Source organism: Dermochelys coriacea, chromosome 13, assembly GCF_009764565.3.
Source record: "Dermochelys coriacea isolate rDerCor1 chromosome 13, rDerCor1.pri.v4, whole genome shotgun sequence".
Classification (NCBI taxonomy): Eukaryota; Metazoa; Chordata; order Testudines; family Dermochelyidae; genus Dermochelys; species Dermochelys coriacea.
This window is the reverse complement of record NC_050080.1, coordinates 19,092,041-19,117,918: the sequence shown is the minus strand read 5'-3', so window position 1 is coordinate 19,117,918 and position 25,878 is coordinate 19,092,041. Positions and strand designations below refer to the sequence as shown.

Below are 25,878 nucleotides of genomic sequence, written 5' to 3'. Positions count from 1 at the left end.
TTGTAACAGCTATGCATCCCAACTACTTATTTTCCATGTGACATTTCTTTATGTGGGATATGTTGACAACTCCATGGTCACAGCATTGATTACACCCAGCATGAACTTCATGGCTAAGAACTATGCAGTACTTTGAAAATTTAGTCCTGCGTTTTAGACTCATGTTGCACTCAATATTATTTCCAAAAAAGTGGTACCTTTGATCAATGCTACCAGAAACTCATGAAGGTGTTAGACATATTCCTCAGTGAAACAACCCTGCAATTTAGGCTTATCTGTGACCCATCACAGAGCACAAAATGGTACAGCCAGAACTCAGTGTCACAATAAAATGTCTTCTTTGATTTAAAGGAGTGGTTTTTAGTGTCCAGCAATCTTACATTGTGAATGACAGGTAGACCAGTAAAAATTGGCTTTGTCATGGAAATATTACTCCAGATTTGCATATATCAATACTGTGTAAATCAGGTAATCATGCACACAATAAATTTGCATGTGCGTTTGCCAAATGTGCATGTATATTCACAGTAATTGTGTGTACAAATTGGGTGTGCAGTTGTTCACCTACATTGTGTGGCAACCAGGACCTGTGCTTATACTCAGTTGTTTTCCAATGGATTGTTTATATGATAAATGGATGTAGCTACTCAGTACAGAGTACTATGGAAGCCTCATAGGGAAGGCAGTTTTCCCCACACAGAAAAGCTTCACTCAGAGGAGCAGGGCCAGATTAACTCTCCTGTGGGCCAGGGGCTATTAGATTTTGTGCAGCCCCTGGGCGTTTGGACTGCAGGAGTGGGCTCAGGGCTGGGGAAGGGGATTGGGATGTGGGAGGGGGTGCAGCTCCAGATGTGGGGTTGGGGTCTGGGGTGGGGCCAGGGCTGTGACAAGGGGGATTGGGATGCAGCAGGAGGTTCAGGGTGTGCGCTCTGGGTGGGAGTTTGGGTACAGGAGGGGGCTCAGGGCTGGGACAGTGGGTGGGGGTGCAGGGTCTGGGAGTGAATTTGGGTGCAGGAGGAGCTTTGGGCTGGGATAGGGACTTGGGGTGCGGGGGGGGGATGGGGTGCAGGCTCCGGCCAGGAGGGTCTTACCTCAGGCGGCTCCTGGTCGACGGCACAGCAAGGCTAAGGCAGGATCCTTGCCTGCCCTGGCTCCGCGCTGCTCTTCTCCCCAAGGTGGCTGACACGACCAGTCCCTAGGCAGAGGGACCAGGCCGCTCTGCACAGTGCATGCTGCCCATGCCTGCAAGCACTGCCCCCAGAGCTCCCATTGGCCGGTGCTGGGGGTGGGGGGAGTGTGCAGAGATTCCCTGAATGCCCTCGCCTAGGGGCCACAGGGGCACATCAGCGAGCTGGCGCTTGTGGCGCTAGCCCCAGGGGAGATGTTGAGGCTCAGGGACTGGTGTCTGGTGAGACTTGCCGCAGGCTGGATGAAAAGAAGCAGTGGGCTGCATCTGACCTGCGGGCCTGCAGGGCCTTCCTTAGCCCGAGGTCCTGGGCTCCAGCCCCTAAAGCCCCTAAATTAATCCAGCCCTGGAGAGGAGGTCTCATGTCAATTGGGACTGTAGTTTGTGCTTTGCAAAGCATTGAAAGAATGGGAGACTTTCAGGCTGTTTATTAGCCTGTAAGCAGGCTCTACTGCATAGCAAATCCAGGTGTAAGTGCAGACATATACAAATGATAAACCGGATTTTACCTTAAGTAAATTAGTGCAAATAATTCAGAGAGTATATGGGAAAGCAATCTGCCAACAGTATCTCTTTTCATCCTGCAACAAGCCCCAGCCCAAAAGATCTCTGCTGCTTTTCAAATACTTCTCATATGCTTAGGAAAATTAAGCCAAAATAATTTTGGGAAGTGAATTAAGCTAAATTGAAATAAAAGTCACTTTATTTCTGAATGAGAGCATCCACACAGGAGTTTAACCTGCTTTAAATTCTCATCTTTAGTTGATTTGACTTAATTTCCTGCATAGACAAGGCCTTTGTCATCTTTCCTATATGCCATACCCATTTTATTCTCTTCTTCTGGGCTCTGCTTGGGCAGCATTAAAGGGATTTTGGCGGAGAATGTTTATGACCATGTTGTAAGCAGTCGCTGCCCTTTTCATTCCACTGTTAATTCTTTTCTTGTTCTAAAACAGGCTCAAAGCCTGGTATTAACATACAATGCCAAACAATCAGAAAGTTCTACATCAGAATTACCTTCTTTAGGATTTGAGTATTTATGCAGACAGATAGTTGCATTAGCATCTGTGTTTCAGTAAACTAGGCATGCGTAGTGATTCGGTGCCCAGTTGTAATTTTCATGTAGAGGACAGTCCCGTTTTTCTCTGTGTTCAAGGTAGTTCTGTGACTCTCACAATGAATGGGTGGTAGTAACCAGCATGTACTATGTCTTCGTCAGAAGGCATTTCACTGTTTGTGCCCCATAAATTCCTCATTGTTTTCAGAGGTGTGTAGAAACCATACATGTAAAGATAGGGGAGCAGTGCTGGGCTCCACACCTCTGGCAATCTTATTGGTTCCTCATGCCTGAAAATAGGTTTTACTTGTCAAAATTAATGGGCCAAAATTTTTACCCCATTAATCCCCCTTTAGGATCAGTAGTTGTATCCAGTTGCACATGGAAAACCATACCTTTTATTGTACATATCTGACATTATCGCGCCAGATGTTTAACACCGTAAGATGCACAGTTGTGTGTAAAATGCACATGCAGTTACACACCCGCATTGGTATAAAAAATTGTCAGTCTGCCTGATTTGCTTGTATAAATATGTGTTTGGAGGGCTGGGGGAAGAGTTGTGCATGCAAATAGGTGTACCCACAAATTCAGCAGGAGTGGTAATGAGAATTGACTGAAGATTTAGCCCAACAAATAAATTAGCACACCACAAATTGATAGGTATTAGCAGAAACACTGGTAGGGCAAGAAGAGATTTATTCCTTCTCCCCCTGTGCTTTACCAGCTGCCTCCTTACTCTCCAGCAACATCTGGTGTCCCTCTTCCTCTGCCCCCTTCACTTGTTTCCACACCCTGTTGGAAGGAAACTTGTATTATATAATTGCACTAACACTCTTTCCTGTTTCTTCCTCCTCCTCTTTCCCCTGCTTCCCCCCCACCAGCACATATAACTTCTCAGCAGATGGCTTTCACAGTTCAACTGCCAGTGCAAATCTGTGTCTGGGCTCTGGAGTTCATGGGGGAGTTGACTGGATGAGGAAATTAGCATTCCGCTACCGGCGGGTGAAAGAGATGTACAATACCTACAAAAACAATGTAGGAGGTGAGTGTCTGCAGCCAGGGAATGGCCCCTTTCATCTTTCATAAAAACTCTCTCTGTTCAGCAGGATTAACACTACAAGGTAGGTGTATAGCGAGCAGCGTACTTAGGTACTATAGCGAGCAGCGTACCTTGATCTTTGGAGAACTGAACTGCTAGGCAAGTGTTTCAGCAGAATTAAGCAGTGTTATCCTTAAATAACAATGGCCATGACAGAATAGCCTAGGCACTCCAAAAACAAGGAGCAAACTCATTTGTTACAGCGGGAAATGCAGTCTAATGGTTAGAGCAAGGGACTGGGAGTCAAAACTGCTCCTGTACCCTATTCCCATCTCTGATACATTGTAACAGGATGGGTAAGTTGCAGCCTGTCTACACCAGAGTTTCTCATGTGCAGACTGAGGCTAATACCTAGCTCGCATGAGTGTGTTGTGAAGCTTAGTTAGCTTTTGCCAAGTGCTCTGAGGTCCCAGAAAAGGCATTAGAGATAGTGGACCAAGCTACAGAATCTGGATCTAGATTTTATATACGCTTCTTAAGGTCAGGAGTTGATCAGACAAGAGGTTGTGGTTCAGCTCTATCTCTAATTAGCAGGAAATGAAATATTACTGCTCCTAAGAGGGCTCTGTAAAGTTCTGTGTTCCCCATGCCTGTTCCCCTGCACACGAGAGGAGAAATCAAGCCCTGCTTCAAGAGCTTTATACCCAGCATGCTGTGTCTACTCTAAATGTGGCTCAGAAATTATTGTAAGGTCTTTCAGGAGGGGCTAATTTCTGTTCTCTATTGTACAGAGCCTAGCATACTCAGCACTGAAATAATAACGGTCTAGGCATTAATTCCCTATCCATGCGATGAACCTGGCAATAGGTTAATAAAAAAAACAAATATTTTTAAAATATACATTTCATTCATGCTGATATTTGTGCACCTAATTAAAGGGCACCCCGTCTCCAAAGTCCATGGGATCCCTAACAAATACAATTAAAACCACATATCTTTGCCAAAAGAAAGCTGTGTGACCCAATAAATTAACACTAGAGCTGATGCAGAAAACACATGTTCATCACCTCCCCAAACATACAATAAATAAAACAAACATGCGCCCTTCAAACAACCTAAAACCAATATCTCGAGTCTCACACCGAGGGATGCATAGATGAGCTCTTGTGTATATGGAAGGAAAGAGTATTCCTGAGTTACAGTTCCCTATCCCACATCCATCAAAACGATATCACAAGACAATGAGATGTTCTAGCCTCCTTGATCTCACAGCATCCAATTTAGCTAAGCTAGTTTCTCTCTTAGGCTGGGGATGGATTTTGTCAGCACAAGTGTCCCAGAGCTAAAGCCAGAATAACATATAACCAAAAATAATAATATTCCTAAAGGTATTTTAAATATTTACCTTTTACTTATTTAGTGGGAATAATGACCTTCCCATATATACTGGGAAAAACGACCTTGTGAACAGATTTTCAGGGGGATTAATGACCAACAGTCATCTGCTTCTGCTCCGACCTCTATCTCCTCCGCATTGGTTGTTAATTCTTAGGAAATGCCCGGCGCTTCAATCATTATCGCTTAGTTTGTAAATAAACTCTATGGGAAATTTCAGAAAAGTATTCTAACTGAGCCATGCAAATTGCTAACTACAGAGACAGAGCTGAGCAAAATACTGGCTAAATGTGCCAGTGCTAACTACCACACCAGTGAATGTATTTCAGAGAAGGTTTCTCCATACAACAGGGCCTTAGTCGTGAAACACTTTGCACAGCAGCCATCTAGAAGTTCAGTGGTTGAAGTAGAGACCATTGACAGATTAAAGCCCCTCAACTGTGACTTGTGCAAAAGAGACTGGGGTCAAGATGGGAGGGGGAATGAGGGAAGTGGATGAATGAGGGAGTGAGAAACATTGGGGGCATTCAGGGCATCATCTACTTTGAAGCGATGTCCAAAAAGAAGGCTAGCAGCAGGTTCCAGAGGGAGAAGGGAAGGGGACTCAGGGCAGAGCCTTGAAACACTCTATAGCAGCGGGATTAGAAGAAGTCTTCACCAGGAATGAAAGAGGAGCAGCTCGAGAGGTAGGATTGGATTGGCCAGGAGAGAGCAGGAGGCCATTTAATGTACTGTGTACTAAGCTGTGCAAGTCATTGCCTTTCCGTGCAGCTACAAATAATGTTGCTTAATTTCCCTGCTTGCAGGTTTAATAGGAGCTCCTAAGAGGGAAACCTGGCTTCAGTTAAGAGCAGAACTGGAAGCTCTGACTGATCTCTGGCTCACTCATGCTCTCAAGGCTCTGAATTTGATACATTCCCGGTAAGAACAGCTTAAGGAATCACCTACATATGAGATCCAAGAGTTCTTTTGCTTCCCTTCTTTTTCTCCAAACAAACCAGGGCACGTTTATAGGATTTTGCTGGCCAAATATGTGGGAGGCCCATCTGCACATGTTTTCCAGATTTGTATTATCCAGGGTAGGGGTGAGCTCAGTCTGATACAAAGGACCAAACAAAAGAAAATCAGCTGGTTTTCCTGCCTTGCTGCTGGATATCTCATTTTGTAGCATTCCCAGGAAGGTACTAAACAGATTTGCAGGAGACTAGTAAGGGGAAATAGAAGCACTACTAGCCCTGACTTAGTTCACCCAAGGGACACAGTGTAAATGACATTGGAGATTTACCACCATTTAAGGCACCTCAGTGGTTGATTGCGATATGCAAAGTCTCCGTCTTTGTCACTGGTTTGTTCTAAATTATTTAGTTTCTCATAAATTAATAAAGAGAGTGTACAGAAAACCTCAGTCACCTTCCATCACATAGTCACCAACTTCTCCGGAGCTTTTTTGGGTTGCATCCTGCCCTGTGCTCCCAGCTCAGAGGCTATCAGGAGGAAAGGACACAGATTGCCTCACTCACTGCAATTTCAACTAACCACTTTGTTTTCTAGGCCTAACTGTGTAAACGTGTTGGTCACCACAACTCAGCTCATACCAGCTCTTGCTAAAGTGCTGCTATATGGACTGGGTACAGTCTTCCCCATTGAAAACATCTATAGTGCAACAAAGACAGGTAAGAGCAATGCAGCTAAGGCCTCGTCTAAAGTGCAATTGGCTGTTTGTAACCAGGTTGTGGCCCTCGCATCTGACCTACTTAGAGCAAGCACGGTTGAATTGTGTTCCTGCAGCAGCTTTATTCACAATAGAGTCACATGATTCTCCTGTTGGTGCCTCCACATCTAACATATTAACTGCCTATGTTTATATCAGTGCAGCATAGGAAGAATCAAGGTAGCTCTCCCATAGTGCCTCAGTAGGCGATACAGTGCCTAGGAGACATGCATGCCCAGCAGCATTAGCAGCCTGTGGGCCATATGTTCTGGGACACCCTATCTCACATATCTGAGAGGAAGAAATGCTAATCGAACCTGTTACGTAAACATGGCTAAAGGACCTGTTTACACTGGGGGCTGGGCTGGGCTGGACAGTGAACTGGACCAGTTACAGAAAAGCAACTGTGAATCAAGATAGAAAAGCCATGGTTATGTGCTGTGATTGCTAACAGGTATTAACAATCTTGTTTGCTCACACAACCAGGTTTACAGCTATACCTAGTTACAATCTTTGAATGTAGACAGGGCCTAGGGAAGGAAGGATGATGGTCTTTTGGTTCAGGCGTTGGACTGAGAAACAGGAGATCCAGGCTCAATTTCTGACTCTACCACAGAATTTCTGTATGATCCAGTGCAAGTCACTTAGGCTCTCTGTGGTTCAGCTTCCCATCGCTAAACTGGGGCTAATAATACTCACCTACCTCACAGCAGTGCTGGGCATTTAAGCTCATTGTTTGCAAGGCTGAGACACTTGGTGAACACCAAAAGAAATGCCTATAAATAAAATAAAGAGAAGCTCTGAAGGTGCAGAATAGAATATTTAATGTTGTGTGATAGCTGACTGGGAACTCCTTTAAATCAAAGCATATGGACTCAGTGCTGAGATACATAACTATGAATTTCATGGATCACATCTGCACCACACTAGTATACCTGCTGTACCCACTAAACTCCTCCCCCTGCATACACCAGGCTCAATATAAAACCTGTGATGGATTTTCTGGGGGGAGACTTCTTTGATTGTTCCAAAGTTTTGGTCAGGAGTCTGGTGAGGACATTCTTACAGTGACCAAAAGTAAAGATGCAGAGATTATAGAGAAAGCAGAATGGTCTAGTATTCTGAGTATGTGACTAAGAACCAGGAACTCCCAAGATCTCATCCTCTCTCTGCCATTGTGACTCACTGTGTGACCGTGGCGAGATCAATTAAATTAAAACTTTTAAAATTTAAAAAAGGTTGAGAATGTTGGCCTTAATCTCTGGGGGTCCCTGTTTCCCTGTATGTAAAGAGGTGATGATCATTCTCTACTTCCCATGGTGCTGTGAAGATTAATGTTTCTAATATGTTTTGTAAATGTATTTTAAGCAGCACTAGTATATCATATCGCCATATCAGGAATGACCAGATGGTCCTATTTGCTTTCCCTTTGTGGGTAAAAATATGGATAAGAATGTGAATTTCAGCTTCTCACAACTCCACACTACCATCCAGCCAAAAAGAACTAAACAAGGCCTAATATCCAAAAAACCCTAACCTCCTCCAGAGGCTGTACATCCCTTCTTCTTGCCCTTTTGTGATATTATTAATTATTTTTATATTGTGGTGCATAGATACCCAGAAGCTCCCTGAACCTCTGACATTCCCTTGTGGCTAGCACCTCTTAGATTCTTGCACTCCCTCAAAATGACATTTCTGTCCCACCCCAATAGCACTAGCTTGCAAAGAAGGCTGAAAGTAGAAAAATGTCAACAACAATAAAAAAACCCCAAACAAACAAAAAAGTGTTCATTTAAAAAAAAAATTGTGATCAAAAGCTGAAAGTTTTTCGGGTGAATACTTTTTGACAAAAATTGAAATGTTTCTGCAGAAAGCAAATTTTTTTCATGAAAAATTCTGTGTAGTAGAAAGTTTGGGTGGAAATTTTTTGGCCAGCCCTACTGGATAGCTCACAGTTGTCCTAGGTTGTTGGACTTAAACCCTAAATCATGTTTGCCATGTTGCCAACACCAAGTATTCACAAAACACTAAATTGGTTTAAAAATCAAGAGACTTAAAAACAATAAATGTTGGGTTATTTTTATTTGCAGTCTGATGTTTGAACCTTTTTGGTTCAGATTTTCAAGCTTTTCTCTGCAACCATGAGCACTAGAAACCTTATTCTTTTAAAATTAAAGCTGAGGACTTGTCTTCATGGTGGGGTAATGTGCACTATGGGGAGACGGGGGTGTGATTTCTAAAGTGCACTAACATGTTGTGCATTAATTGGTTTGTGTACACCCTGCTGGTGCACACTAAAGATTCCCTAGTGCACTTTAACATAGTACGGATATATTAATGTGCACTATGGAACCTTTAGTGCACACCAGCATGGTCTGTACAGACCAATTAATGCACAACATGTTAGTGCACTTTAGAAATTCCCCGCCCCCCCCCCATAGTGCACATAACCCACTGTATAGACAAGCCCTGAGATTCTCAGAGAATTGCACGTCTCCAGCAGCAGGGGTTTGAAGAAATACACCAAAACTCACAAGACTTGTTGTAAACACAAGGGAGCTGGCAACACTAGGTAGGTAAAGAAGGTGCTGCTAGCTCGTGTAATGGAATCTCAGAGAATGTTGCCTAAGTCTTAATTTGAGAACCAGATTACAAATACAAAGAACCAAATGAAATCAGGCCCTGTCCCAGCCCTCAAAGCTGAATTCCAGCTCGACTGCCCATTTCTCTTAGATAACTAACACTTCTTTTTTGTTGCTCAGGGAAAGAGAGCTGTTTTGAACGGATAATGCAGAGGTTTGGAAGGAAAGCCGTGTATGTTGTAATAGGAGATGGTGTTGAAGAGGAACAGGGAGCAAAAAAGGTACAGTTGTATGTGCAATTCCAGGTTCTTCGAGTTTTCAATTCAATGGCTCTTTATTTAACTAAGCATTAAATGAAACTTCTTCCCCTCCACATTGTTTACAGCTAGGCTCTTTCCCCCATTTGCAAATCCTCACAGCATCCTGAGCAATTTCCTACTGCAAATCCCACTTCCATAGCCCTGGCAACCATTGCAGCCTTTCAGGTGGTCTCAAGCACTGCTAGTTTCTATTACGTGTTCCAGGAACTGTTCCTGATTAATAAAGATGACATTAGACACATGACAAGAAACAAACCCTGCTTGTGTGATGTCAGCTGAAGTAAGCATGGTGAATTCTGGAGTTTCTGATCTATATGCCACACTCTTATAATTTCCAAACTCCAGCAGAATTTCTCAGCAGTGATTTATCACAGCATATTAATACTCAGTGCTGTCATGGAGGCTAATGTTGTTACAGTTAGTACCAAGGAGACTACTAGTGAGTGGCTCCTTCTCTTTCATTAATGATTTTATAGAGCCATTTGATTAATTTTAACAAGCAAAAAACCAAAACAAACAAAAAACTGGGAGGTACATCAAATGCAAATAAAACAAAAATGGAAGGATCTGAAAGTGACATGATCAGGGATAATGAACCCAGAATCCTGAGAGTATTACATACTCATTGGACAGACACGGCCCTTTGTCACTGGCATCCTGAAGAGAACTGCAGAGCCAGTGTTCGTTGCACCACATGCCAACTGACTGGGAAAGTCCAAGCAAGCCACAACCTGATTTTAGGTACCAGATGAGACTTCCAGTTAGGGATTAGCAGAACATTTCAGATACAGTAAAATGCAATCTAGACTTTTGCCCAGATTTCTAACTGAATCCAAAACTGGTTTGTTTTTTAATTGAAGTTCAAAACATTTTGATTCTTCACTTTTAAAATATTTGTATATCTCTTTTTCTTGCTTTCCACTGGCACCAGATGCCAAACTGTTGAAATATGGCATTCAACGTGGGCTCTTGTGGGCTTTCCAGCCTATTAGGAAATGCCCTTCTCATCATGGCAATGAAGACAGTCACTAATGGTGGTGGTGCAGTGGCTCTGAGCTCTGGCTGCTGGTACAGTAAGTCTTTGGGGACAGAGCGTGCCCCTAAAGAGACAGACATCTCCCCCTTCTGAAAAGCTGTGGTGGAGGGGAGGCAGTTGAATTGGAGCTGTGCTTGTACCGCAGCTCTCATGTGCTACTGATGCAGGGTGGTGGGCACCCATGAAGGGGCTACAGCCATACTGGTGCTGTTCCCAGGCAATGCAGGGTGGGAGAACTGCTGAGCCAGAGGTGCCCTTACAGTGCCCCGTGTAGCTTGCCTGTATGATTCATGCCTAACAGCTGCTGTGGATATTATCAGAGTAGTGAGAAGGAAAGATCATCCTGGTGACTGCATTTTGTGTGGAGTGGAAGAGGGAGAGAGGAGAAGTGGGGATGCCAGCGAGAAGAGCTAACAATAGCATACCATGAGAAGATCAAGGCCAGGGCCAGGTTTATGGTGATGAGGAAGGATAGATTTGGAGGTGAGGCTGAGGATACTACAGTGACTTTCACAGTAGAAAAAAAACTAAGATAAATAAGAAACATGGCAGGGCATAGTCAGAAACTTTGGGCACAGGGAGGAAGAGTCATGGGTGCCACTCACTAACGCTGTGTGAGTTTGGGTGAGGATGGTGGAGCTGTTGACAGACAAGGGAAATCAAACTGCAAATCTTTGGATTACTGCCTGTGAGGGTTTCTGGCTATTAGTGGGGGTTGGAGTCCCTGAACAGTTTAGAGAAGAATTCCTGAGTCGGGAGGGTTCCTGAACTTTCTGTGGGATAGAAACATGATGGGAAAAATGCCACTGTTTTGGTTTCAACATGGCTAGAAACACCATTAGATCACGTCTTTTTCAGGGTGTCTTCCTGCTTCCCCCTGCAGCCCCATCTAAGACTCTCGTGCTCCATGCATGACCATCCTATGTAACCCAACTTCCCCTGGCTGGTTCCTAGGCTAAATGAGGAGGCAGGAAGCAGCAGCCAGGCGAGGCTGTTCACATTGGAAGCACAGGCTCAGGGAGGAGGGGATCCCAGCAGGTGCAAGGTGGGTCAGCACTTGCTTTTCCCCAGGGTCTCAATCCAGTCCTGCCTTGAAGCAGCCAGAAAACCTTTTCCACCATGGCACATCAATTTCTGTCACCAATAAAAAAAACCTCTGGAAATTAGCCAGATTCCAGGTGTTCAGCTGGTTCCTCAAGGGTTAAGAATCCCTCCAAGAAGAACCCAAAATGCATGGACTGAAAGTGAAGTGATAATAGCCTGCCCTTTTGACAGCCCTGCACTAGACTTCAAAGGTAGTGGGTCAGTGCACATGACTGCATCAAAGGCTGCCAAGCTCCATGGGAGTATGAAGCAGCAGGAAGGTTCAGCAGCCTTCTACAGGCAGGGTTTCAAGAGGCCTCTTGCTAGTGTCTCCTGGTTTAATCAACTCTCCCATTAGGAGAACACATTCTTTGCTGGAGCTGTCACAGCCTTTGATTGATGACAATCATTAGTCAGGGCTGCTAGCTACACACCTGACTTTATACAAAAAATGGGGCGGGCAGAGAGCCTTTCACTGTTTTGCTGGCAGCACTGATAATATCTCAGTTTTAGTGAGTCGTTTTTCTTCACCTATCCACAAATGATAAATTTGCAAGAGCTGAACAGCAGGCGTGGCTGAGTGTCCAAGCTTTCCTCTTTTTAAAGAAAGGAAGATAGATAATTTAAGTGGCAGGGATTTTATATCCACCAAGGCTCTGAGGGAGGGGGAGAGAAATAACTTTTCCCCTATAAAGTGAAATTGCAGAGCAATGCATTGTAGTCACTTCAGTTGCCCCTGTGTTTGCTTGCTGTGTGTAGTGAACAAAGTGATAAATAGCGTCAAGGGAAGATTTTTTTTTTTTATTGATAGGCAACATAGCAGAGAGGAGCTTGAACTGTATTTAAGTAGAGAGGAGTGTAAATAGACACCATGTAAAATGAACATCTGGTGTCACTACAGTGTCCTAAGCAGGTAGTAGCACTAGGAAAGGATCCTCTTCCTTCAACTATTTTGTCTGCTTGGGAAATGAGAATGTGTAATGTTAAGAAACCAGATTAAGGCTTTAGCTAGACACACAAGTTGGACCGCTTTATCTATATGGGTGCAGTTAAAGTGGTACAATCCCCCTAGTGACACAGTTAAACTTATTCCTATATGGGAAGGGGAGTAAGCTAAACCAGTTAGGGCAGGCTCATACTTCTGTAACCCAAGGTTGGGATTATACCGATATCACTATTTTGGCATTAACTGACATCATTATACCAGTATGCCCATTACACCAGTATGCACCACATTATACAAAATGTGCATGTAGACCAGGCCTCAGTCTTTGGTACAAACTTAGGATGAATGAACTGGTTTGGCTAAGAAAATAACCAACTCAAACCTTCAGCCGCCCAGAGCAAATCAAAGAAGTTTGGATAAAGATCTGAATGTAATTTCCAAATCTTCTGAGATTCACCCCTTACAACTGAAGTGAGCATAAAAACTACAGAGAGTACTAAACACAGGTCACAACTGTCAAAACTGTACCTACAGAGTTATCAGAATATTAACCAGACCTACCTGTTGTTTGAACATCACTTGTTTACTGGCACCCACAAATAGTTGGCATTTTTTTCTTTTGGAAACATAAATCTGGCTTTCAAAAGAGCATAAGCATAGTTTCCATTATTTTAAATGAGACATAATAAAATAAGGTGACTGCAAGAAGGTCACATCATTTTAGCGCTGAATCCAGTAGAACCTCAGAATTACGAAGACCTTGGGAATGGAGATTGTTCGTAACTCGGAAATGTTGTAATTCTGAACAAAACGTTATGAGTGTTCTTTCAAAAGTTTACAACTAAACATGGACTTCATACAGCTTTGAAACTTTACTATGCAGAAAAAATATGCTGCTTTCCCTTTATTTTTTTAGTAGTTTACTTTTAACACAGTAGTGTACTGTACTGTATTTGCCTTCTTTTAATGTTTTTGTCTCTGCTGTTTCCTGATTGTGTACTTCCGGTTCCAAATGAGGTGTGTGGTTGAATGGTCAGTTCATAACGCTGGTGTTCATAACTCTGAGGTTCTACTGTATTTTTAAATGGGATATTTCAATAGAGAAGGACCAGCCAGGACTTAGATAATTGTATGGAGAACAAACATATTTAAAGTAATAATAGTAGTAAATACTAAAAAATAAACAAGGGGTTTGGAAAAGGATATAGATTTTCATGCTTTAGGGCATAAGCCAACCTCTGACAAATGGGAGTTAGGAGGAAGCTTCCTTGGGGATGGGTTATCCTGTAGCTATTAGGGGTAGTGGGATGGGCAGGCTTAGGCCTGCCCAGAACTAAAGTTTGTCCCTTCAACCACTGAACCCAGACCACAAATAAATGAAAAAACAGGAACTGAGTGAGAGTCAAAGGTTAAAAAAGCAAGGTACCAGAAGGGCACACCAAGCCAAGAATACTCCGACAGCACCCACTGCTCCTCAAAAGTGTCTAAAGAGTCAGTGGATACTACCCAGAGGACCTCCACACAGAGGCATGACATAACAAGGGATCAGAAATAGGCCTCACAGTCGCAGAGCAACTCCCATCCAGCTTCCTCCTCCTAGTGTGATGGATGGCCATCTTAGCCAGTGCCAGAAGGAGGTAGTCTCATGACTTCATGGGGCCATGAATGGGGTGTGCATAATTGAAGAAGGAGGAGAGTGAAGTGCAGCCAGAACCTCAGAAGGCAGTTCTAGAATAGGAGCTACAACTTGAGACATGTTACATAGACATGTGCCAGGATCTCCCTCTCTTTGCAGAAAGGGCAGGTGCTGGGAGATTCCATGAACTGTACCAGCTACAAGGCCCTGCTCATAGCTCCATGAAGGAGCCACCAACTAATACCTCTGGCAGGCTGTGGAACAGCAGGTCTCCACTAGTTGGAGTTGGGGCAGGATGTCGGGGCGAGGAAGTAGATGGTATGAAGTACAAGTGTGTACAGGTGTTTTCTGGGTGCAGTTTGGAGACAGGCCCAGTAGATGTCATTCAGCCAACTCAGGTGGTTTGTGTTGGGGGGGACTGGAGAGGTTTGTGGGACAGAGGCCAATGATGAGCTCCGGAGGGCCAGGGGTGAGGGGTGGAAGGGAGCACCTTCCTGCAAGACCCACTTGAGAAAAGTGAGAGAAGCTGGGGGCAAGGCTGCCTTCTCCTTCTGGAACACACTAGGGGGACATGCAAAGTGGGCAACCCCATGCGCTAGCCAAGCGCTGCAGGGTCCTCTTTACTGTAGTCCAGGAGGTCTCAGATTTTGGTGTCCTCAGCCAGGACCATTCTTTGGTGCACCAAGTGAGACTCTACTACCTGCACATGAAGGTGTGGGTTGTATAGCAGGGGTCTGTTAGGAAATCTTCCCCCCTCAGCGTGTGCTGCAGACCTGGCTGCTGAGAGTAGCTTCCAGGTCCTGAGGAGGACCTGGTAGAAGACTGGCAGCTCAGAGAGGTCGGGAGGGAGACCTCTCAGGTGGAGAGACAGAATTGCTGCTGGTCATTTTGGCACCCCCAGAGGTGGTGGAGGAAGGTGTATGTGAGCATGCTCCATGCCAGACTACAAGCACTGGAGTCTCCTTCAAAGGGAAAGGCACCAGAGCGGCCCTGTCCATCTCCACACCTGGTCAGACACCCTGGCCTCCAGATCGATCCAGTTCTCTAGCGGGAAGGGATCAGTGGCAGACAGGTACACATCAAAATAGAACAGTGGACCTGCACCCCCATTGGATGGTCTGGTGCGTGAGTGGGAGGAAGCCAGTCTGGCACCTGTCCCCAACCATCAGGCTAGAGCTCTTGACCCAGTTGACTTGGGGTGGAGGAGGCTGCTGAATAGATGGCTTGGCAAGTCTCCACCCATACCAGGTCTCCTGGGTCCTGGGCCACGAGGAGCACTTCATTGGTATATGCCAAGAGGTTATCCTATAACTGCCTGGTGCAAGGTTTCTTGCATCTTCCTCTGAAACAGCTGATAGTGGGCTAGATGGACCCCTGGGCTGATCTATTATGGCGATTCCTATGTACCTACGGATTGCTGTGGGGTTTGTCTTTCCTGCAGAGTGAACTGTAATTGTTATAAAACCAACTGCTTTATGGTTCATGCTTTTGATTATGTAAACAACTTCATTTTATTGCATAACTTCCTAGCCTATGGGGAGGTGGCAACACAAAGGTAGTTTTTGTGGCCTGGAGCATGTGTTATAGGAAAGGATTACAGAGCTGGGTGGAGAATCTCATAGCACTTGTCTGTCATGTTGCTAAGGCACCTATTGGAATGGATTTTAGACATCAGGAAGGAGCAGCAAGATTGTGTTTCGAAGAACATTATTATTCTAGAAACATTCACACTAAACCCAGCGGGAAAATGGGAAGTAAAGTTTTTCTTGTATAACAATACAAAATCTTCGCAGGCATCCAGAAACTTGCCCTGCCCCGCTTGTTTCGTCCGAAGCAGGACAGCATGTGAAAGTGCCTCATAAACTCAGGACGTTTCCACAATTTCCAGCACTTTGCAATTTTTTTTAGTCTCTACAGACACACACACACAACTGCAGAGGAGACACCAAACCCCCTTCTTTTAATTTCTAAGATGATCCTTTATCTCTGTAGCAATATTGTGAGTTCATGGCTAAGGGTGTAACATGTCCCATTGTTCAGGGTGCAAACTATGAAAGATCTTTTGATCCTTGTGTTTAAAAAATATATTTTGGTTTCATTCCAGCACAACATGCCATTCTGGAGAATCTCCTGTCATGCTGACCTGGAGGCTCTCAGGCATGCCCTGGAACTTGAGTACTTGTAGCAGACCCCAACGCCTCAACGCTGGGCAAGCTTCACTCAGAGAGACATCAGCTCAACGTATTCTTTGGTATTTTATATAACTGATCCTACAACAATTGCAGTCATCTTTCTTCAAGGAGAACCCATTGTATGGAAGCCTTTAAGAATCTGCATCAGGAAAGCAAAGTATCACATTCTTCTTCCATTGGATGGAGGGAAAAACCTTCAAATCACCCAGTGGGGATCTTGCAGTTTTATGGCTAAAATGGATTCTTAGAGCTGATACTGGACTCTTGACTGTTTTATTGCCATGTGAATGACTTTGAAGCACACAAAAGACTAGAAGTCCTGGGTCTACTTGTCAGTTTTCTTGCTTTGAAAGGGGGGGAAAGGACACAGTATGGAATTTTGGGCATGCTCACTGGACTCTTCATTACATTATGTGGGACTTTCTGAAAATAAGAGTGAAATAGTTGGGTTTTTTGTATTTTTTTTTAATTTATGAACTAATCCTATTACTCTGGTATTAAGCTCTGTATCTGTTTTTATCTTCTTTTTGGGGGGAGGGCAGAGGGTCCTACAATTCTAATTTAATAGTTCTTTTCTCCACGATAAACTCTGTGGACAATCATATTGTGTACATTAGTATTGAGGACATTTGGGACTGTTGGTAAGAATTTTAGCTATGTTTTTTTAAACCTGATTTAGATGGTATGTGGACTGTGCATGTGTCTAAACAGTGCCTTATGCTGCCATCTTGTTTTCGGTGGGTGGGGAGAAGTAGCTTGTGATGAATGAAAGGCATTAAATAAAACTTCGTTTACATTTTGGGGAAATAGAACACCTGCCTTCTCTTCTCTCCATGCATTTCTGGGTCTAGCAGATGTGTAGAATTCTTGCTTTCCCTCTGAGCTAGAGATGGACTAGGAGAACTTAAATTGGAGATGCAAAAGACTAAAGTCTGTGGGAGCTCCCTGTGATGGCAGCGTGAGGAGCAAAGACAATCACCTGAATGTTAAGTGCCAGAGAACTTGGCCAGCAAACATCTGTTCATCTATCAAGGGAAGATAAAGTGCAAGCAAATATTACATCTCGGCACATTTATTTTTGACAAAAATATTTATGTAAGTAAATGCCTATGCAAATTAGATTCAGCCTACAAGCTCCTGATGAGCTGCCTTGGCAACCCTCAATGTCAAACAGTTTGGCTCCCTGGGCTTGGATAAATCTCTAATTCTCTATATAGATTTTATTATTATTTATTTCTATTACAGTAGCACCTTGAAACCCCAGTCAAGGATCAGGACTTCATAGAGCCAGGCACTCTACAGACATATGACAAGTAAAACAACCCCAACCCCAGAGAGGCCACAATCTACATGTTATACAGACCCCACTGGTGTACAAAACAGACAAATTGGGTGGATGTTGGTTGGGAGGAGATAGTAACAATAAAACAAAGTTTAGCAGATCAACAGAAGTCAAGGTTTGCCCCTTGCCTACCCAATGCCAGATGGGAGTAATTTGTAGATTTCACAGCAGAGGAAGGTTTAGAGGAAGGAGGTATGAGAGATGATTAAATGGGCATTTCCCCAAAAGAGAGACAGTGTGATAATGTATTGGCCTCATTACCAATGCAGCATATTTACTGTTTGCACACAGGTGTGACGCTAAATAAGTTTTAAAGATACAACAGCTACAGCTATAAAGCCTTTGACAAGAATCTCAAAACAGCCACTTCAGGAAATAAAGATCTATTGCCAGCTCTGAGCGAGAGAGTTTCCTGCAGGGTGAGTGTGGAGTATTGACCACAGAGTAATTTAATCTCAGCATCTGGCTCAAAAGTATCAGCCACTCAGCATCTGTAAAGTAAGTTATCCACACTCCCCTACAGCAGGCAGGAGGGGAAAAAAAATCTGTTTCGGGTCTGGGCAGAGCACAAAACAAAAATAAAGGGTGGTTCTCCAGCAGAGGAGTCTTTAGCCTTATGGCCTGCTGAGAGAGGGATTCGAGGAAAAAGCAAAGTCTTTCTGCAATAGGTTTGGCTGGCATAAATAGAGATTAAATTTGACCACAAAACTAACACAAGAAATCAGAGAAATTGGGGGCAGGGGGAAAGTCTGACTGACAGACAGGTTCCCATGAGATAAACACAAGTGTGAGTAAAACCTTCAAAAGACAGTGACTCTGGGGAATTGTAAGCCACTGACAGACACCAAAGCTGCAGCTTTTAGGAACTTGCCAATCAAGTAATTGTTTCTCATGGAATTTGGAGGCATTGGCTGTCTCATTTTACCCAATAGCTCATTCTTTCTGAAGCAAGTTAAGAGACTCTGCTTTCTGAACATGTTCAGACATTCTCAGGCTCGCTTATGTGCTTGTGATTTTCCTTCTCTGCAACCTCCATCACCCCCAACTCCCCACCCCAACAGAGTTCTAGTGCTTTGTCTCTCTCATATTTGTACACACACACCCTTGCTCTCCCCTGTGTATTGCTGCATATGCTCTCTCCATAGTCATTCATTGCTCTCCTAGTTGGCTGTGTCCATCTCTTCTATGCCTCAGTAACATTGAGTGGCATATGCCAGCAAGAGCAATGATGTACCGCAGACTTGGCATGCACCAGCTTCCAGACGCGGGGTGACAGGTGTCCTCTTTTCACTAAAAAGCATGGCCTTAGCCTTGCCTGTCTGAGGGAATCTAGGAACATTTTGTTCTGCAAATAGCTGGCTACGGGCAAATATACATCAGTCCTGGGTTAGCAGTTGGGAATACCCATGCCCCAGGCACAGTTCAGACTATTGTTTGTAGTCATGTTTAAAAATATTTTCAAACATTGTTGCAGCCTTTCTAAACTACACTAGCAACCAAGTGAGTGGCAGCTATGAGGTGACCAAGACCCTTGAGTCAAGTGTAATGTAGGCCACCTCTGAGCCCTAGGTGAGTAAACCGAGCCTTGCCTAACAGACATACTGATGACATTACTAATATAGGACTAATAGGCTAATAATCAGAGCCTCTCCACTTACAGAGGGTCAGCACTCCTCCCACTGAACCATCCTCTTATGTAAAAACGAGGCAGTGAAAGATAGCTATCCTGTATGGTAGATTATATTCTGGCCTCTTAAAACTTGAATAGGACTGTAAGAGTTGCAGAATATAGAAAACGCTGTTGCCACTTGTCAACACTTCAGGGAGCAAAATACCTTTCCAAACATAGAGAAAAACAAGCTGCACTAAACTGTGTCTTGTTTAGTCACTGGCTTGCATTTCCAGAGAAACCATTTGTTCCATTATTTAGGCACAGGCTGTGTTCTTTTTACTGTGTAGCACTGTATTTAGAAGAATTTGTATCTTCCCATCTATTGTTGATTAAATAATCCTTTTATATTGACCTTCACTCCACAGCACAAGCTTGAAAATTACTTTCTCCTTCAAAGTTTAAAATATCTTGTAAGGGAAGTGGAGAGCCCTTCTCAAGTGTCAGTCGTGAAATGAAGCCTACAGGGCCACCTTGACTGCTGGAGTAAGTTGGCAAACTCCATTAACTTCAGGGTTATACATTTATTTATGCCAGCCACAAACTGGGCCTTAAACCATTATCTTGGCTAATGGGCTAAGTAATTACTAAACTAACCCTCCCCCCTGCCCGGCCCTTCCTCTAGCTCAGTGCACTTATGTCATGGGAACTCCCAAAGAAGTTTAATCATTCCCACTGCAGCAAAAAGCAGGTCTGAGGGACCCGCTCCCAGAAGTCAAGAAATGAGCAATATATATATACATATTTTAAATTCAAAGAAGCCACAGGCATTTAAACCACCTATCAGGGTTATTTAAGTGGAGTGATAGCACCATTTATAGTTGAGATTGTGATAACGTGCTGTTAAACATAGGTATTGTATAACAAGCAGGAATAGTTAGCTGTATAAGCTGTCAATTTACTCCATTCAAATAAACATACATGGACGAAGGGCCTGTGGAAGGCCATGGAGAAATTCCCATTGACTTCAGTGGGTTATGATTCTTGCCTCCAAAAAGTCACTTTCTCCATAGACTCAGGAGCCAGAGCATTTGCATAAGTACCAAAATACATTTTTAACAATGAAAAAAGTTCTTGATGAATACTTTTTTATCCACAAATTGCGATTATGTCTGATCATTACTGTCAGCTTTATTTTAAACTGGATGTAGACTTTATAAGAATATACTACAGTGTTCTTGAGGTATTGCCCAACATGCTATATCCTCACAACACTGTTACTGTTGGGCTTGGGGGCCAATGCTGTAAGCATTTTTTACACAGAAATAGGTAAAAAGAAAAGGAGTACTTGTGGCACCTTAGAGACTAACAAATTTATTAGAGCATAAGCTTTCGTGAGCTACAGCTCACTTCATCGGATGCATCTAATAAATTTGTTAGTCTCTAAGGTGCCACAAGTACTCCTTTTCTTTTTGCGAATACAGACTAACACGGCTGCTACTACAGAAATAGGTGTTTGTAAGCAAATGATGACTGTGGATGATGCAGAGTAGCATGTCCCTTACTTCAAGCCTCATTAAGCTTCTCAGAGGTCTTGGGAAGAAAACTCTGTGATCCAGTTCGAACTTGTTTTATGATGCTATTGCAATTAAGGGCAATCATTCAGCTGTTACATAGTTTGGGTGGGATGAGGGTTGTAAATGCTGATTTATTGTAGGTGATTTGCTGAATCTGTTGCCTACCAGAGCAGCACAGGTGCTGCACGACTGTAACAGACTTGGGAAACACTGTAATTAAAATGAAATAAATTACTTTTGACAGATATGTTACAGTTTGTCATCCTAAAAGGCAGATTGCTAGGGCTGGATTAATTCTTCCTGCTGCTTTCTATGAGTGACAAAGTATTATTTTATTAGTGCTTTCCTTCCTTTCTGGCTGATAAAAATATGCCTCGCTCACCCCCATCTCCTTTCGGGCTGCTGGGACTGTCTTTACTTAATTGTTCTTATGTCCACATTCTACAGACTCCAGTGGAACCAGGATTTCATCCTTGAAGTCACTGGCAAAACTACTAACTTCAATAGGGCGCAGGTCTTCACCTGAGGTATTCAACAGACGCATGGGACATCATGCAAAAGATTCACTACACTAATTGTGCACAGACTTTCACTACAGTAATAAATGACTTAGATCTCTTCTCTACCATTGCTTACTCTGGTGTTTACCTGCATGCCGTAACTCTAAACATGAATAGTAGTAGTATTTAAAAGTAAAGATGCTAAGTTATATAACAAGTGTATTGTGTATGTTAGGGCATTTTGTGTAAATGAATGTAAAAAAACCCAAACCTGGTCAATTTTCACCTTTTCCCATTGGGTATTTATTAATATTTTCTTTGGAAAAATGAGTAAGAGTAGCAGCACAGCTCTGAGCACATCTGTTACCCCCAACAATGCAAAATAACTGGCCAAACTGTCACCAATGTAAAGTGCCATCTTGTCTTCAGAATTATGGATGATAAAAGTGCAGCTAAAAGTGCCAGAGCTGTCAGGGATTCTCAGCTCAGCATGGTTCCAGGCCAGGCTGGAGTCCATGTGGACCCCAAGAGCCAACTTTCAGGTAGTTTTTCTATTGGGTGGAGGAGAGGGACCATAAGCAGAAAAGCCTGGTTCCCCACCTCCTCCTTGCAAACACTGCCTTTGGCTACAGTGTAATTCAGCACAAAACAGCCATTGTCATTCCTCTTCCAATATCTCCCCTGCTTTTCCTTTTGCCAGTCCATCAAATTTTAAGTTCTCAGCTTCAAGGTCCTTTAAAGCTCCACCCTGGCTTACATGTCAGTTTCTTATTATATTCCCCTTCTTGTCTCCTTTGCTCAACTGGTGACACCATCCCCTCCATCACCTTTATTTTCTTCTCCCACTTCAATTTTTTACACCTCCTTCCATGTTGTTTATACACAAAATGATCTCCTAACCCCAGTACCAAAAGCCCCCAACCCTCTTATTCAGATCCCTTTTAAAGACCCACTTCTTCTGTGAGCCTCAGGAACACTCAAATGCATGCAACACCTAGTTTTCCTAAACTGATATCATCCTCAGGGTCTATCCATACATCTTCACTTAATTGCATCTTTTAGGCAGCAAGCAAATGCTTTGTGTATTGTATAGGACCAAGCAATAGTGCTTAAATCACACGTAACAATTGGACAAGAGGTACCAAAACCAGAAATATGTTTTATTAGCTCTCTCTCCACAAGTTGCTAATCATTCAATTAAAATGTAATCCAGAGCTGAACCACCTCTGCTTTTGATTTCGTGAAACCAAACTGTGGCCCATCACAAGCACGTGAATAATCTAAACACAAATTTAATTTGGAATACTGTTGAATGAAATTTAATGTGGATAAATGTAAAGTAATGCACATTGGAAAAAATAACCTCAACTATACATACAATATGATGGGGGCTAATTTAGCTACAACTAATCAGGAGAAAGATCTTGGCGTCATTGTGGATAGTTCTCTGAAGACATCCACGCAGTGTGCAGCAGCAGTCAAAAAAGCAAACGAGATGTTAGGAATCATTAACAAAGGGATAGAGAATAAAATGGAGAATATCTTATTGCCCTTATATAAATCCCTGGTATGCCCATATCTTGAATACTGTGTACAGATGTGGTCCCCTCATCTCAAAAAAGATATTTGGGCATTAGAAAAGGTTCAGAAAAGGGCAACTAAACTGATTAGATGTTTGGAACAGGTCCCATATGAGGAGAGATTAAAGAGGCTAGGACTTTTCATCTTGGAAAAGAGGAGACTAAGCGGGAATATGATAGAGGTATATAAAATCATTAGTGGTGTGGAGAAAGTGAATAAGGAAAAGTTATTTACTTGTTCCTATAAGAACTAGGGGCCACAAAATGAAATTAATGGGTAGCAGGTTGAAACAAATAAAAGGAAGTTCTTCTTCACTCAGTACACAGTCAACCTGTGGAACTCCTTGCCTGAGGAGATTGTGAAGGCTAGGATTGTAACAGGATTTAAAAGAGAACTGGATAAATTCATGGAGGTTAAATCCATTCATAGCTATTATCCAGGATGGGTAAGGAATGGTGTCCCTATTCCTGTTTGTCAGAAGGTGGAGCTGGATGGCAGGAGAGCGGTCACTAGCTCATTTCCTGTTAGGTTCACTCCCTCTGGGGCACCTGGCATTGGCCACTGTCAGTAGACAGGATACTGGGCTGGAGGGACCTTTGGTCTGACCCAGTATGGCCATTCTTATGTCAATATACAAAACTGCTTCTTTTGAGCTAACTAATGCTTTGCAAAAAAAAAAAAAAAAATCTGCAAAGGGAGTTCCCTGCATTTACCCCAGTGTTAGACTGTTGCCTTCCATCTCTAGCTTATAAAGGGTTTGTGTTTGTCTTTTTGGTTTTTTTGGCCGCTCCTTTACATTAGTTTAGCTCCCACCTGTAGCCACATGATGGCAACAAAACGCCATCATTAGCCCCGCCCTGTGACCCCCCCCCCCCCGGCCAGGCAGCCGGGCGCCTGCAGGGAGGGGCCCTCCCCAGCGCCCCACGCGGCAGGGAAACGCCCAGCTTGGCGATAGCGGGAGACGAGGGGCGCTCTCGACAGGCGGCTGCAGGGCGGCCGCAGCGCGCGCGCAGGGGCCGCCTTCCCGCCAACCAACCAGCGCAACCGCCCAAGCCGCTTTTAACCCCCACAGCTCCCTCCGCAAGACCAGGAAGGCGGGGGAGGGGCAAGAGCGCTCCCGGGCGGGCGGAGGGGAGCACCTGGGAAGGCGCCCAGTGGTGACACTCCCCCCTCCTCCCCCCCCGCGGGAGCGGCGGCCTCGGGTGGACTGAGGGGCCCGCTCGTGGGAGCGCTTTGCCTCGAGGGCAGCCGGGAAACGCCGGGGGCGGGCGGTGTTTAACTCGAGGCCCGTCCGAGCTTCGTCTGCCGGGGGGGCCGCGCCTCACCCGCTCGGGGGGGGGGAGGGGGGGTTCGTATCGTTCTCTGGCGGGACAAAGCGCCTTGCAGCTGCCCGGGTTGACAGCCCCGGCCCCGGCCCCGGCCGGTTCGAAATAAAACCACCAAAACCCACTTACTGGACGTGGACTTGGTGCCCCCGGCGGGCCAGTGCGGAGGTAAGAGCGACCCCCTGCGGCAGGCGCTACCCCCGCGGGGCGGGCCCAACGCCTGCCAACTTCCTCAGGCCAGGCAAAGCGGAGCAGCCTTGCCCCGCGGCCCCGCCCCTTCCCGGCGGCCCCGCCCCCTCCCCTCACTTTAATCTGCCTGGGGCAGGGTTTGGGGAGCAGAAGGGGATGAAGGGCTGGGGGTTAGGGCGTGTGCGGGTGCGGGAGGGGACTTGAGGCAGGGGTTAGGGTGTGATGGCTCTGGGAGGGGGTTCTGACTTGGGGCAGGGGGTTGGGGTGCAGGAGGGGGTGAAGGGCTGAGGTGCAGTCTCTGGGAGGGAGTTTGGGTTCCAGCTGGGCGGCACTTAGCTTAGGCAGCTCCTGGAAGCAGCTGGCATGTCCGGCTCCTAGGCGGAGGGGCCAAGGGGCTCTACACGCTGTCCATGCGTGCAGGTGCTGCAGTTCCCAGCTAATTAGAGCTGCAGAACTTGCACTCGAGGTGGGGGCAGTGCACGGAGCCCCCCCCGGCTGCTCCTGCACCTAGAAGCCGGACATGCCAGCCATTTCTGGGAGCCACATGTAGCCATTTAGCCCTGCTGAGACTGGAGTTTTAATGACCTGGTCAGCAGTGCTGACTGGAGAGCCAGGGTCCATTTCTGACTGGGTGTTCTGGTTGAAAACCAAATGCTTGGCAATCCTAGGTGTGGCTCCCCTCTACGGGGGCAGCATGTGCAGGGGTGGGGGGCATGGCCTTGGCTTGAAGAAGTGGCTGCGTCTGCAGGTGGGAGTGCGGGGAAGAGCTGATGGGGCATGCAGGGCCTGCCTTGCAGCTGGTGTGTAATAGACTCCAGAGATGTGGGGCTGTCTGAGCCTCTCCCGCTAGGGTAGTGGAACCAGGCAGGAGAGGGGCCTGCGTAGATGCTGCCTGAAACTGCAGCTGCAGCAGTGCAGGAGAAAGAGGGTGGAGCCATCACTAGGTGGAGGGAAGCAGCTGTAGGTGGAGGCATCTGGGTGCTGCCACTGGCTGATCCGATCCCCTAGCCTTGTGAACGATGATATAGGCATTGCAACCCCTGGGGTGAAGGTTCAACTCCTTGGGCTGTGCTCCTTGAGGGGCTGGAGCAGGTTACCCCAGAAAATAACTGTAGTAGAACCTCAGACTTAAGAACATCAGTTACATACTGACTAATCACAGGTTTCAGAGTAGCAGCCGTGTTAGTCTGTATTCGCAAAAAGAAAAGGAGTACTTGTGGCACCTTAGAGACTAACAAATTTATTAGAGCATAAGCTTTCGTGAGCTACAGCTCACTTCATCGGATGCATTTGGTGGAAAAAACAGAGGAGAGATTTATATACACACACACAGAGAACATGAAACAATGGGTTTATCATACACACTGTAAGGAGAGTGATCACTTAAGATAAGCCATCACCAACAGCAGGGGGGGGGGAAGGAGGAAAACCTTTCATGGTGACAAGCAGGTAGGCTAATTCCAGCAGTTAACAAGAATATCAGAGGAACAGTGGGGGGTGGGGTGGGAGGGAGAAATACCATGGGGAAATAGTTTTACTTTGTGTAATGACTCATCCATTCCCAGTCTC

The 25,878-nt window shown here is 44.9% G+C and overlaps 1 protein-coding gene and 1 long non-coding RNA gene across 5 annotated transcripts in view; one reads left to right on the top strand and one right to left on the bottom strand.

Annotated features, from left to right (window-relative positions):
* The window catches only part of EYA2 (EYA transcriptional coactivator and phosphatase 2), a 184,459-nt gene extending 160,089 nt beyond the window's left edge, over positions 1 to 24,370 (top strand). For all 4 annotated transcript variants that reach the window (XM_038370414.2, XM_038370415.2, XM_043495704.1 and 1 more), the window contains 6 exons: positions 3,128 to 3,288; positions 5,487 to 5,601; positions 6,232 to 6,353; positions 9,154 to 9,254; positions 16,099 to 20,466; positions 20,650 to 24,370. In XM_038370414.2, the coding sequence (XP_038226342.1) occupies positions 3,128 to 3,288; positions 5,487 to 5,601; positions 6,232 to 6,353; positions 9,154 to 9,254; positions 16,099 to 16,179 (580 nt within the window). In that variant the 3' untranslated portion in view covers positions 16,180 to 20,466; positions 20,650 to 24,370. The remainder of the gene's footprint in view (positions 1 to 3,127; positions 3,289 to 5,486; positions 5,602 to 6,231; positions 6,354 to 9,153; positions 9,255 to 16,098; positions 20,467 to 20,649) is intronic.
* Positions 1,868 to 24,371, bottom strand: LOC122456420. The gene is made up of 2 exons (XR_006275339.1): positions 24,255 to 24,371; positions 1,868 to 2,533 (listed from the first exon to the last, which is right to left on the bottom strand). It is a non-coding gene; the product is annotated as an uncharacterized LOC122456420 (long non-coding RNA).
* Between the last annotated feature and the right edge of the window lie 1,507 nt (positions 24,372 to 25,878).